The sequence below is a fragment of the Epinephelus lanceolatus genome, chromosome 15 (assembly GCF_041903045.1).
Source record: "Epinephelus lanceolatus isolate andai-2023 chromosome 15, ASM4190304v1, whole genome shotgun sequence".
NCBI lineage: Eukaryota > Metazoa > Chordata > Actinopteri > Perciformes > Serranidae > Epinephelus > Epinephelus lanceolatus.
Window position 1 is genome coordinate 31,387,210 of NC_135748.1, and position 14,612 is coordinate 31,401,821.

The 14,612-nt window shown below is 40.1% G+C and overlaps 1 protein-coding gene across 23 annotated transcripts in view; it reads left to right on the forward strand.

Annotated features, from left to right (window-relative positions):
* The window catches only part of tnika (TRAF2 and NCK interacting kinase a), a 110,578-nt gene that overhangs the window by 48,850 nt on the left and 47,116 nt on the right, over positions 1 to 14,612 (forward strand). For all 23 annotated transcript variants that reach the window (XM_033642003.2, XM_033642012.2, XM_033642008.2 and 20 more), the window contains exons 3-5: positions 6,262 to 6,318; positions 9,359 to 9,484; positions 13,981 to 14,091. In XM_033642003.2, coding sequence (XP_033497894.2) covers positions 6,262 to 6,318; positions 9,359 to 9,484; positions 13,981 to 14,091 — 294 coding nt within the window. The remainder of the gene's footprint in view (positions 1 to 6,261; positions 6,319 to 9,358; positions 9,485 to 13,980; positions 14,092 to 14,612) is intronic.

The window sequence follows — 14,612 nt, forward strand, 5'->3', positions numbered from 1 at the left end:
AGAAAAACAGCAAGTCCTCACATTAGAGGCGCTTGAATCAGCAAATATTTGGCATTTCAGCGTGATAAATGACTGCTGATGAGACAATTAATTGACTGATGGTTTCAGCACTAATTATTTTATCATTTGTCTTCCCGAATTGTTGTGATATCATTGTTATGCGCATTATCCTGCCGGCTGCTTTGTAAATACTGTTTAACTTCACATTCACACAACCAAAGACCCACCCCCATCCCTTCTTCTATGAATTTGCAAATAAATGAAGAGGGCGAGGATGAAGAAAGAGCGAGAGATGAAGATGAACAGACAGTGCTAATTCCTCTCTGCTGCTCCTTTCACACTTGGTCATTTAATAAGGCTGGCTGACTTTACTGCTCTATGAGAGGAGGCGAAATGAAAGGAGGGAGGTTGTCAGGTGGCTGAGAGTAATGAATCTTTATCCAGCACTGATGACGTCCATGTCCAATATCTATTTGACACATTCTCTCTCCTTCTCTCTCAGTCACTTTCCTACTCCCTCAATCATGCTCCCTCCCTCCTTCTTCATGTCTCTGTGTGCACATGTGTGGGTGTTTGCATGAGTTCTTCTGTCTGTGCGAGTAGCGGAGAAAAAGGGAGATCTTTTTGTGTTTTGTGCGTGTGTGTCTATAAGTGTGTGTGTGTATGTGCAAGTTTCTGGTTTGTAAGTGGCTGTAATTCCTTTGTTGGTCTTCAACAAAGCCGGTCCTTGTGCTCGTGGAATTGGGGCAGTCTGATCCTAATGAGAAATCCCTGTTCAATCTTTCCAGCTCTTTTACTCTCACAGAAGCTGGACTCTGTGTGTGTGCATGTGTGTATGTGTGTGTAAGTGGGGCAAAAAGAGAAACTGATCACAGTGTTCAGCCATCCAGTGGTGCTTAGTTTGCATTGTGCAGCGTTGGATTGTGACACAATGAATTATCATATTAAATCCCTAACTTTCATTCAGCAATAAATCAGCAAGTTTTAAAGTTTTTTTAATTTAACGGCGGCTGTTTAATGAGAAATATCACTCACGGCTTTAAATCCCTCTCACTCAGGGACCTCAGCTGATGTTAACATATTGCCGGTCGTCTTGTGGGAATCCACCGAATGTACCACTGTAGAGTTTTCTTCCTATTTGCTGCTCTGTGAACATGATTGCTTCCTCAAATTAAAACAAATCGCTGTGATGTTTCAAGCATAGCAAGTAAAGCAGGTTGTTTACAACACAAGTTAAAATGATGTAATGTTGTTTTTTTTCTTGTCATTAATTTGGAATTTGACCCACAGTCTAAGGAACTTAAAGGAGCAGCTTGTAGGATTTAGTGCCATCTAGTGGTGAGGATTGCAGATTGCAACCAGCTGAAACGTCTACCATGTGCCAAGCGTGAACTCCTGGTTAGGATTCCTTTACTGTTTATTGTTCAAGAGGTTTTCACTGGGAGCCAGATTTTCTATAGAGGTCTCTTCCTTTTCAAAACAAATAGACCTGGGGTCTCATTTTTAAAACAGTGTAAAGACAAAAGTAAAAAATGGCATGTGCCAAAAAATATAGACTTGCACCGATTACAATTTTTTGGGCCGATACCGATTTCTGATTTGCAGTGTTTGGATGGCCGATTCCGATTTCATTTTTTTCAAACCACTTTACAGCACACAAGAAACTGCAATATTTTCTATCTTTCCTTTATTAAAACATTTTAACCAAGATACAACCAGCTTTTCAATAATCATCTCAAACAAACAAACAAACAAAAACAAAAACAGTGTCACAGGTTAAGAAACATTTTCCTTTTTCCAAATATAACTTCAGGTACAGTAATAGCCTAACTAAAAAAGGCATACATAAATAAAAACATGGATAAATAAAATAACAGTTATTGGTGTATAGCATTTGTGGGTAATTTCTTGTATAGACAAAAAAGTAAAAATATCTCCTGTGGAAAATTCACACAGGTCTTCAGGACGCGCCCGCCAGTAAGCGCACGGACACGCTCATCTTCGGCACGCAGACAACTTTCTCCTTCTCTCTTTTGATATGTGTGCATAAATGATTAAGGTTAGAAGCCGCCAGTGTTTCACTTCCTCACATCTCCCAAGCCGTGAGTTGCACGTGTGTGTGTGCGCTGTTGATGTTACACAATGTCAATCATGCGGCACGGCAGAAATTTGACCGGCGTTTTGAATCGGCATATGTTAGACTGACCGGCCGGTCGCAGGTCACGGCCGATCAAGTGAAAACCGGCCCGATTAAGAGCACTGCCGATTAATCGGTGCAAGTCTAAAAAAATATTTGACAGTTTCTAAAATCAGGCTTCCACTTCACCATCTATATCACCAATTTCCCATCTCCAAAATGTTGGTAAGCATGGGTCAAAGCACTTTAAAGTTATTTCCTGTATCTGTGTGATGTGGGCTCCCTTACGTAAGGAGACTAGTGGCCATCCTGAGTCTATTCATTCAAATTGGAGAAGTGACCGTGAGCACAGATTATGACCGATTCTTTCGTCCCAAAGTCTTTGAAGTAAATTCTAGACCCATTTTCAATAGCCACATATTTTCCGAACATTCTGAAATGATATCTGTCAGAGAGACAAATGAGGAGAACACTCATAATAAACTTTATTTAGCACCTTTCATACAAGAAATGCAGCACAATGTGCATAAAATCATGGAATTGTAAAACTATAAATCATAAAATCAAGTCAGATTTTAAAGGAGTTGCAGCAACATGAAGCGTAAATAGAAAGAGTTTCAGACCTGTATCAGGAAAGTCAGAGCTAGTTCAACGTTTTTGGACTTCTTTTAGCAATATTTAGCCAGCTAGCTTCCCTGACATCTATAGGTATTGCGTTCCATAGCTTTGGGGCGTAACTGAAAAAGGCTGCATCCCTGATAGTCTTCCGGCTGTTACTGGGAACCTCCAATAAACCAGCAGCAGATGATCACAGTGTTCTTGGAGGCAAATGGGAGTTGGCAATGTAGTTTGGTCTTAGTCCATGTAGGGCTTTGTATACAAGGAGGAGGACGTAAAAATCAATTCTAAATGTAACAGGAAGTCAGTGCAGAGCAGGTAAGACAAAGCGTAACTTTGTTCGAGACCTGTCTTTGTCTCGGCAACACTCTCTTGCGAGATCCAGCAACGACATATACGATAATGTACTGGGTTGATATCAGATATTAAGCTAGCAGATAAAAACGAGCGACAAAATAAGGCGCAAACATTACATTTGTACTGTATATAAGTTTTGAATCTGCTTTATCTATCCACTGGACATTCACAACACTTTAAAACAAGGAGGGGGGTTGCGGGAGAGATGACTGCACCTAGTTAAGAGACAGGAAGTGTATACGCTTTCGTACCATTGGCGCAGCATATTGTGGCATCTTTGGTAAATAGAACCTTTTTTGTCCCTTTATAGAGCTCATATCATTATGTTGACCACTGACCAGTTTTTCGACTTTGTAAAATGTGTGTAAAAGAAAGTTAGCTGCTGGGCTGCCTACATAATTTTGCAATTAATAACAGTTTCTGTTGAATAACCTCCAACTCACAAGCTATTCATCAAGTAGTCTAAGTGTTGGTGAGCCTGTGGGTACAATTGATCTGTTAAAGTGACATAAAAGAAGAATGTGAGGCGGGAGAATGACTAATGACCAGTGGCAGGGTGCAGAGACGGTCCTGCTACTGTAAAATCACTCCTGTAAATGAATTGCAAAGCAGTGAAACAACCAACTTTTTCCCATAGTACACTTTGTGTTGCAAATGCTCGCAGCCTCTGTTATGGCTGTGGCGCTCATTAATAGAACGACCCTTCAATTAAAGCCCTCAGGAGGTGTTTTAGAGCCAGACCCTTAATGCCATCTGGTTTATACTGTAACGGTTCCACCAAGAAAACAATCCTGCCCTTGTTTTGAATATGTGTGTGTGTGTGTATGCTCGGATATGTGTGTATGTATTTGTTTGTTTGTGCCACTGCTGCTAAGCTGCTCTGCTCAGACTGTAACATGCTAATCAGTTGATTCCAGACAGGTGGAAGTAATAGCCGTCAGTGGTTTTAGCGTCTCTTGCCCGGTTAGCTTCATTAGCTAATCACAGGCACAGATGCTCTGTTGCAAACGAACCACTTGGGTCTTTCATTCGCCCCTCAGCTTCCAATCTCCTGGTTCCTCGCCTGTTAGCTCCCTGAGGCATCTGCCTAGCCTCGATATTACACAACACAGCCAAGTCTGTGGATTGGTATCTGTCTTTGTGTGGTCATTTCTTCTTCTTTTGAGACACTGTCAGCTGATTTTGACTCCAATTTCCCATTTTTATTGTTGATGCTGCATCTACATGTCAGTCACAGTGGCATAAAGGGGTATCATGTTGACCAAGCAGATGAGTGTTGTGCAACTGTTGTCATTTCTTGATTTTAATACCGTCAGGACACCATATTTTCTCTTGTTTGACCACATACAGTGTATTCACATGACTTAGAAAAGGCTGACTTAAGAAGAGGGGTGTGTTCTCAGCTCATGGTAGTTAAAAAAAATAATTTCCTGCCAACAAACAATACTCTTAAACTTTTTAAAGTCTCAAAATCTCGTGAGAGTTGTGTTTTTTGCTCATGTTGCCCCAAAGGAGCAGATAACTTGAGTTTCTGACTTTAAAGGAACACTTTATCCCCACAAGCAACCATTTGCATGTCAATTACTCACCACATGTTACATTAAATTCATCAGGAAAACTTTGTTTTTCTCGCATGCCTCAAGTAAACAAAGAATCCAAATATGGAGAAAATTCTTGATGAATTGAAGTAATCAGGGTCCGCATTTACCAACAGCAAATCTATATCTAAACAACTGTTTACAAGCTCTCATACAATTTGTGCAGTATAATCTTGGTCTCATTCATCCAGTCCTATGATCAGAACATCCCAAACAGACAGCCTTTCTTATAGGGAACTGAATTTGAAGTGAAACTTAATAACGCTCTCTGCAAAGCCAGACTCCATTGGCAAAAACAGTCATTTTAACTTGCTGACCATGAGAGCTGCTGGTTGACTCCTGCTTCAATCAGTTATTTAGTTTGTGTAATCATGTGACTTTGGGGTTTAAAAGGGTTAGTTTGGATTCACCAAATACACATAAAAGCACAAACTAACCAACTGATCAAGGCAGCAGTACTCCAGCAGCTGTTTTTAGCAAGGTAAAATTACTGTTTTTGTCAATGGAGTCTGGCTTTGAAACAGCATTGATAAATTTCACTTGCCCCTCAGAGAAAGGGCTGTCTGTTTGGCAAGTTCTGAGCGTATAACTAGATAGATGAGACTTGAGTCTGTAAACGGATGTTTTGATATAGTGTTGTTGTTGTTAAACGTGGACCCCAATGACTTCAGTTCATCAAGAATGTTCTCCATTTTTGGTATCTCTGTTCACCATGGAGGCATGCGAGAAAAATACGATTTTTTTTTCTCAAATTCAGCGTACCGTATTGTGAGTAACTGATACACAAATGTTCATTCAGGTGATGAAGCATTCCTTTAACTTATATTTTGAATATTTAATCATGACCATTGAATGTTTTAGAGGAAAAAACTTGATATGAAATCATCAACGTAAACCACCGCACACTAAACTGAATTACTGTGATTTAATTAAGAGCGACTAACACGTTCCGTCCGTGGCGTCTTCAGGTGCGCTCAACAGAATCACTGTTCGCTCCTAATAAAATCACAGTAATTCAGTTCAGCATGCAGTGGTTTATGTTGATGATTTTATCTGAGATGTTCCTGCGGCTGACCGGCACCTGATCCTTGAGACTGGTTGTGCAGAGGGAGTTCTGTTTTTTCTCTAGCATCATCAGAAAACACAAGTTGTCTGTTGTCAGTTCTTGTATTTAAAGACTTAATAATAGCAATAATAAAAGGAATAATAGCAGCTTATCATAGAGTATTTTGAAGGATGAGTGACTCTTGTTTTGTGCTGTATTGTGTTTTAAAAAGGCAAAAGTGATGGTTCAGCAGTCCTAAAAAAGCCAAGGTCACATATTGTATTTGTTGCTGTTGGACTGGATCATCTTTGCAGAGTTGTGTGTACCGCAGGTTGTTTTTAATGCAGTGCTTGACAGACGTACAACTATCTGTTTCTCTGTAAAACCGTTAAGTGGATGTTAACATGTTTCTTTTCTTCTTTCTTTTCCCTTTCCCTCCTCTTTCCTCCATCTTTTCTTGTCTCCCTGCATCTCCAACCGTCCCTCTCCTCTCCTGCTTTCACCAGGGTCGCCATGTTAAGACGGGGCAGCTGGCAGCCATCAAGGTCATGGATGTCACCGGGGTAAGACACACACCTACGTGCACGCACTGGCTGCACGCGCTCACATGCACATCCCCACGCACGGCAAATCATCTCAAGTGATTATACCGCCGTCGACCGTGTCATCTAATTATGAGCGATGAGTCAGTGCCGGTGTGTGTGTGTGTGTGTGTATGTACATGCGTGCACATGTGCGTGTGATGTGGCAGAGAGGAAATGAGGACAGGCCTATTGCCATGGTAATATTAGCTGGAGGTATTAGGACAGCAGTGTGGTCTCAGGCGTGTCTGTAAAGCAGGAGGGAATCTCAGTTATATTTAGAGATCCTCTCACCCTACGCCTCGCTGTCAGCGCTCGGCTGCCAGCGAAACAATAAAGCACTGCAGGAATGAGGCAACAAAGGAACTGATGAATGAAAAAGAGCATGAATGACTGAATAAGGATGTGAATATGTGCAGGTGTATGGGAATGAATGAGCAAAGGATAGATAAACAAATAAACTAAACAGTATTAATGACTTTCTGTGAATAATCTGCTTAAATACAATAAAATAAAGGACTGAATTAATTGATGATTGAAAATTAAACAAACAACATCTCTAACTTAATGAGCTACTGTACAAAATCAACTTACTAAAACAAGTGTTTTTGTTTTTACAGCTGATGAACACTAAATCGAAGTAATCAAGGCATAATTTTCTGACGTTGTGCATAATGAATAAGGAATTAGATTTTTAAGTAACTAACTGCCACGACAACAACTTGCTTCAGCTTTTGGCTTTGTGGCAGTTACCCCCTAAAACGAAACTAATTAAAAAGTAATGCTATCGTGGATAATTTAGCGCCCAGCTGTGTGCTTTGCAACAACAGTTTGTTTTGTTTTTTCCCCCGAATTAAAATGGATCCAGTCTGCAAATCCATCAACAACTTTATTCCTGTTGCTGTATCACCATCTTATTAACATCTGGCCACACAAACACGAGCCGTCGGTGTCATTTCAGATTCTGATCTCAGTTTTACAGCTCATTTTAATTCATTTACAAAAACTGCATGTTATCATTTAAGCAATACAGCTGAGGTATGACCTCTACTGAGCCAGCGAGATGCTGAGAAGCTTGTTCATGCTGTTGTTTCCAGTCTGGCAGAAACTAAAAAGAGAGCCCATCTAACTCCTGTTTTACGTAACCTACACTGGCTCCCAGTATCATTTAGAATTGGTTTTTAAGGCTCTTAACGACACCGCCTCTCCGATATAATTGATTCCCTATCACCTTATGTCCCCCCACAAACCCTGAGATCCTCCTCAGCTGCTCTTTTAATGTTCCTAATGTCACTACAAAACATTTGGGGACGCTTCTTTGAGCTACAACACCCAACAAATATGGGACACCCTGCCCTTAAGTTTTAGACTTGGTGGCTCAGTGGACAGTTTTAAACGACGACTCAGAACATATGTTTTTAATAAAGCCTATAACTTGCATCTATCTGTTTTAATATTCTTAATATATCACTTGATTAAGTATTAATTGATTAATGTATTTATTCTTCTCATTTCTCCTTGAACAAGTGTTGTATTAATGTATGGTTTGCACTTTGTGCTGCATTCTGTGCATGAAAGGTGCTATATAAATAAAGTTCATTCATAACTTGGGTTTCAGATTTTAAAGGAATACTCCATTCCCTTAGTAACCATTAGTGTATCAATAAATCACCCCGTGTTATGTTAAATTAATGGAGGAAACTTTGTTTTTCTCACATGTCTCCATGGTGAACGAATAATCCAAAATGAGAAAAAATTTGGTAACACTTTACTTGAAGGTATCTACATAAGGGTGACATGATACTGTCATAACTATGACATGACACGGTCATGAACTTGTCATGAACATTATGTACATGTCATAAACGTTTATGACTGCTGTCATTAAGTGTCATTCGGTTTTTGTCATGACAAGTTGACATTACATTTGTTTGGGATGTCCTTATAATGACAACTTGACATTAACCAGGATGACATTACCAGAAAATTGGTAATGACTTTGTCATAACAATAATAATCATTATGTCAACTTGTCATAAACACAAAAAGAGGTGCATTTCTTGTTAATGTCAAGTTGTCATAATCAAGACAACCCAAACAATGTCAACTTGTCATGACAAAATCCGAATGACGCTTAATGACAGCAGTCATAAACGTTTGTGACATGTACATAATGTTCATGACAAGTTCATGACAGTGTCATGTCATAGTTATGACAGTGTCATGTCACTCCTATGTAGATACCTTCAAGTAAAGTGTTACCGAAAATTCTTGATGAATTGAAGTAATCAGGGTCCACATTTAACAACAGAAAAACTCTTTCAAAACATCTGTTTACAAGCTCCCATTCAAGTTGTGCAGTATAATCCTGGTCTCATTTATCCAGTCTTATGCTCTGAACTTCCCAAACAGACACCTTTCAAAAAGGGAACTTAACTAAAACATATCTATGCTCTCTGCAAAGCCAGACTCAGTTACTTAGTTTGTGTTATTGTTTTACTTTGATGTTTGAAAGGGTTAGTTTGGATTCACCAAATACACATTATAACACAAATTAGCTAAGTGATGGAGGCAGCAGTAGAGCAGCAGCTCCTGTTTTTAGCAAGGTAAAATTACTGTTTTTATCAGTGGAGTCTGGCTTTGAAGAGAGTGTAGATAGGTTTTACTTTACCCTCAGTTTCCCATCAGAAAGGGCTGTCTGTTTGGGAGGCACTGAGCATATGACTGGATGAATGAGACTTGGATTACACTGCAGGAGTCGTGCGAGAGTCTGTAAACAGATGTTTTTATATAGCTTTGTTGTTGTTGAACGTGGACCCCTATGACTTTGATTCATCAAGAATGTTTTCAGTTTGGAGGCATGCAAGAAAAACAGAGTTTTCTCCACAAATCCAGCATCATAACATTGGGCAAATAACTGATATACAAATGTTCAGTTGAGTATAACATACAGTCATGTTTAAGGGGTCAAACATAGAGGTCACGGTTGTTGATACTGTATTTCTCCCCTTGTGTGTGCCAGGATGAGGAAGAGGAGATCAAAGCAGAAATCAACATGCTGAAGAAGTACAGTCACCATCGGAACATCGCCACCTACTACGGAGCTTTCATCAAGAAAAACCCCCCTGGCATAGACGACCAGCTATGGGTACGCCATTATATGTGTGTGTGTGTGTGTGTGTGTGTGTGTGTGTGTGTGTGTGTTTGTACATGTTTCTGTCTGCACTTTTGCAACTCTATGCATCCGTGTGAATGAAGATGGCTGTGGTCTCTTAGAGCGCCACAGAGCAGAACAAGAAGACGGGACTTTCCATTTTTCACTGTTACATTTACTGTATGTGAAAGAAGTGTGTGTCGTTTGCTCATGCACGCAGCGACTGCAGGTTTGTGTGCACTGGAATATGTATACACACTTTAAGTGTGTGTGTGTGAAAGATATAAAGGATAGGAATTATTGTGTAGCTGGGTGGATGCTGCAATAAATCATGTGTTAACGCGATCTAAGGGAGCTCTCTCTTCTCTGATCCTGTAGCATTCATCAAGCAACAATGGCGAGGACACACACGCACACACGCACGCACAAACATGCATATGCACACAGCAGCCAGATCTATTGCCTGCATAATTCCTCCTGACTCGACAGCTGCCTGTTTTCCCTCTGTGTGTGCGTGGATGTGTGTTAGTGAGTGCATGTCTGTGTGCTTTGACATGTGTCTCCTTATGTTTATGCATATGAGTGTGTTCCTTTTGTCTTTGCGTGTCTGAGTACACGTGCGCAGCCTGGATGAGAGGGCTCGCCAACTTCCTCTCTCACTGTAATCCAGAGTGATGATGAGAGAAGCTTGAAGCGGGGCCAGAAGTGACCGGCTGAAATTTTGCCCGCAAATCTCATCGGATGTAGCGCCGGGGTGGGTGAATAAGGAGAGGAGAGGACGGATGAAGGCATGAGGCAGCTAAGGATGGAGACGGGGTGGACAGAATGGACACATTGTGTTTGGGTCAAGAGATGGGCGCCATTCATTCATGTGATCTCGCCGTGACCCCGTTGAGTCAGTATATGCAGAAGCTTCTGTGGTCTCTGCGGAGTGAAAGAGAGTCTGTAACACGGCTGTGTGTTCATGTTGTTTATGTGCATTGCTCTGTGTATTAGTAATGCTATTACAGTAATGTGATTATGGCTTCTGTGTATTTTCTTTATAATGTGCAGCATGTTGAAGAAAGCACTTTTTATTCTGTGCAGTAGCGGCCCATAAAAATGAATACATCCAAGAAACATGATAGGAGCCTGACTGATACTGGATTAGAGGCGGAAAGCAATATCAGTATCAGGAATCATATAAATCCAACTGGAACAGTGCACCCAGTAGAGTGCAGATATCCGCCAGGCAGCTAAGCAGCCACCCTGGCTGGCTGCATAACTGGACTTCGAAAGTTATTAACTTTGTCTGTAGGCTGCAGCACAGCAAAGTAGGAAATAACAACTATAAACACTATAAATAGACCAAAAAGAAACTATTTGACTGTTTAGCCTGCTTACTCACTTATGGTAGGAGCACGAATATCAAGAACAAATGACCAAATCAACAAACTCTACAAAATTTGGGAGGCAAAATGCCCCTTTTCTGAAACGCACCTGTTAGACGCCATGCGGTGGACGGACAAAACCGGGTCATAACTTAACTGGAGAGCTGCAGTCGGTGGAATTGTCACTTCCGCCTTCCTTAAGGCCAAAACACACTGGTCAAAAATACACCCCCATTATTTTCAACGTACAACCCCACACTGGTGGTGGCTAGACACACGTCGGTGCTCCTGGACACGCTACCCTGCGGCACTTCACGTCACTGTCCTATTTCCAGCCTCACTGCCCCCTGACTTACTCTCTGTTTGTACATACTAGCCTCCGTAGCAGCTCTGTTTCTCTGCTCCTGTAGCAGCTCGACTCCTCTCCTCACCATTGATGCATAAAGAGAGCTCTGTTGCTTTTGCTGTGTCTCAAGTGTGACGAAGAATAGATGGAGAGACTCGTTGTCGAGGTTGAGAAATATCCCGAGCTAAATGACCCACAATCCCGTCATTATTGAGACAACGGCCGAAAAGATATTGCCTAGTGAGTCATAGTTCTGGAGATGGGCTCTTCGGGTGAGAAATCAAGGTTAATTAGTGGGTGATGATTTTAAGCTATTGAGGTGGAGGAAGTACAGATTTTTGAGTAAAAGTAGTAATAACTGTTGACGAGCTGTAGTATAACATGTCCAGTGTGTGCTAGGTGCATCACTTGACAATATAAAACAGTAAATGAAACAGGTTTTGTAGCAATTATGAATCACTGCAACCACGAGAGGTCCTTGAGGATACAATCACAAATGTGCACTCAAAATGTGAGGCTTATTGGTCCATCAGTACTTGAGATTAGCTGCAGACAGATAGAGACAGACACACACTCAAACACATATACACTTGCTCACACACAGGACCAGATACATAATCCACTCCAGGCTTTCACTGGTGGAGATAATGATATCAGAGAATGTTTTTTGTTATAAAGATATGTCTCGGTTATTGAGCTGTAATAATTAGCCAATTAATCGATTCAATTCAATCAAAAGAAAATTAATTGCTAAATATTTTGATAGTTGATTAATGGCTTTAGTTATTTTTCAACCAAAAATGTCAAGCACGTACTGGTGCCAGCTTTTTAAATGTAAGAATTTGCTGCTTTTCTTTGTCATGTATGATAGTAAATAAGGAGTCTGTGGACTGTTGGTTGGACAAAAGAAGCCTTTTCAATACGTCACTTTGAGTTCTGGGAAATTTTAATGAGCATTTTTTTCATTTTTTTTAACATTTCATAGGATAAACAATTAATAAGGAGAAAAACTGAAAGATTAATTGATGAAAATAATCTTCAGTTGCGGCCCTACACTGTTTAAGTATTTTACAGTTGAACAGTGACGGTTGTTTTCAGATGCATTGATTAGTTGATTAATTAATTTTTCACTGTAATTCATATTTTTATGGACCAAACAATTAATCAGTTACTCAGTAATATGATTGATTCATAATCCAGCCCTGCCCTTAAAGATGACAGTAATGGTAGATGTAAGAATTAGGAAGTTTGGAGCTGTAACGTTTGTGGAGGTTTAAACAATAAAATGATAAAAACACAAAAATATATCAAACTTCAATCAAGAAAAAAATTAAGCAAATTACTCAAAATTACTTTGTACATTTAAAAAAAAATGCATATCTACTGGGGTGGGGGAATAAAACGATATAGCATAGTATTGCGATGTTTTTGCGTGCCAATATTGTCGTCACACAGCGCCAAGTGTCGTTTTTTATTATTATTTAAATTGTTAATGTTATAAATACAAATTAAACTTTCAATTTCAATTTCAATTTATTTATTTAAAAAAGGACAGTGCATATTAAAGGTAGGGTCTGGAGGATTTTCCAGTTGCTGTTTGTAAACACACATTCAAATTCGGCCCCTCCTATCAGGCTCAACTCTTCCGGGTGTACAGAGCCCGGAGGTACGGAAGAAGGCTTCACGGAAGAGGTTCAGGCAAGGCTCGCGCTGGTGCACGCTCGGACACGCTCAGACACGCTTGGGCACGGCACCTGCGCTCTCTCTCATTGGCTGGGGAAATCTCCGCCCAGAAGCGGTCCGAGCTCACAAAAACATCAAAATACAGTTAAAGGGCAGGAGCTCTGCAAACAGAGTCACCACCACACATGAGTAGAAGCCCATAGGTGATGATTAAGCAGGATTTCATTTGTATATGTCTATATTTTGTTTTGTTTGAAAATTCTCCAGATCCTACCTTTAATGAACATATATATGTAAATATGCCAGATTATAGCCGTAGGCTAGTTTCCATCTGTAGTCCCTTGGCAGGTTGATATTACATCAGGTAAAATAGAAGAAAAGAAAAAAGAAAAGAAACAGAACATACACAATACAAGTACACGGATCATTCAAGACATATACAATACAAGTACACAGAACAGAGTACAGAGACCGGTCGAGCTAGTGTGCAAGTGCTAGTGTGTTTAGGTAGCCTACTTGAATAAATTAATAGATACATTTTGCTGCTGCAGAAGACTGTCTGAAATTAGATGAACAGACTGAAAACTATTGATAAAACTGATGCTGACAAAGTTTTTCTTTGGGGGCATAATTGACAGCTGAAAAAAACGTAATGAATTCCATTATATCACAATATGTTTTATTACAATACTCAGCATATCGCAACATATTTGAAATCACGATAATATTGTATCGTGACTCAAGTATCGTGATGATATCGTATCGTGGATCCTCTGGTGATTCTTACAAAAATACACACCAGAACTTATATATCTCTGATAACCTGATATTGGCACATGGTATCTGTCTGTCGATGTATCTGTTGGGTTGTAGTAATTTGATTATTTGACTAAGAACAAATGTTTATGGAAAAGATTCCCACAAAGCACTGTGCATACATGAATACATACATAAGATTGTTAACTACCTTTCTGGTTATCTCAACAAGTTCGGCTACTTTATGGAAGGTACTGTCTTGTTTGAAACAGATCCTGGACCAAGTTGCCTCCTTTTCCCGAACAGTCAAATAACCAACCTTTTATATCTTCTAGCTGGTCATGGAGTTCTGCGGAGCCGGCTCGGTGACAGATTTGATCAAGAACACCAAGGGCAACTCTCTGAAAGAGGAGTGGACCGCTTACATCTGCCGAGAGATTCTCAGGGTGAGTGTCCACGATGTTGAGTCATTGTTTCAATCCTCCGCCCGTCCTCTGTGAGTAAGCATTTACTGTACGAAGACACAGAGAGAGGTCCTTGATGATGCTTTCTTTCTGAATGTGCGAATGATATTTTGGGAGCTGTGAGAACAAAAACAGCTGTGTGATGATCTAAAATTGCTCTTCACAGGAGTCAGTTGTTGTTTCTCAGTCGATGCTCCTCAAGAATGATTAGACATTCTACAAAAACAAATGTCATGAAGAAAAAGGAGAGTTAGAAATACAAATAACAGATAAAGAATGGGAACATATATATTGAACATGATGAGGCAACAGATTTGGCCTTCGTTTAACTCCAATTTAATGTTATATAGCTTCTCCTGACTGTACTCAGAAGTCATCTGTGTTTTCCAGTTGGCCCATTCCTTGATAGCGATCACCAGTTGTTTGTGTTCCATTATATCTGTGTGTGGGAGAGATATAGAACAATGAAGTGAATCTTCATGGGAAATCGCAGTCATACCCCC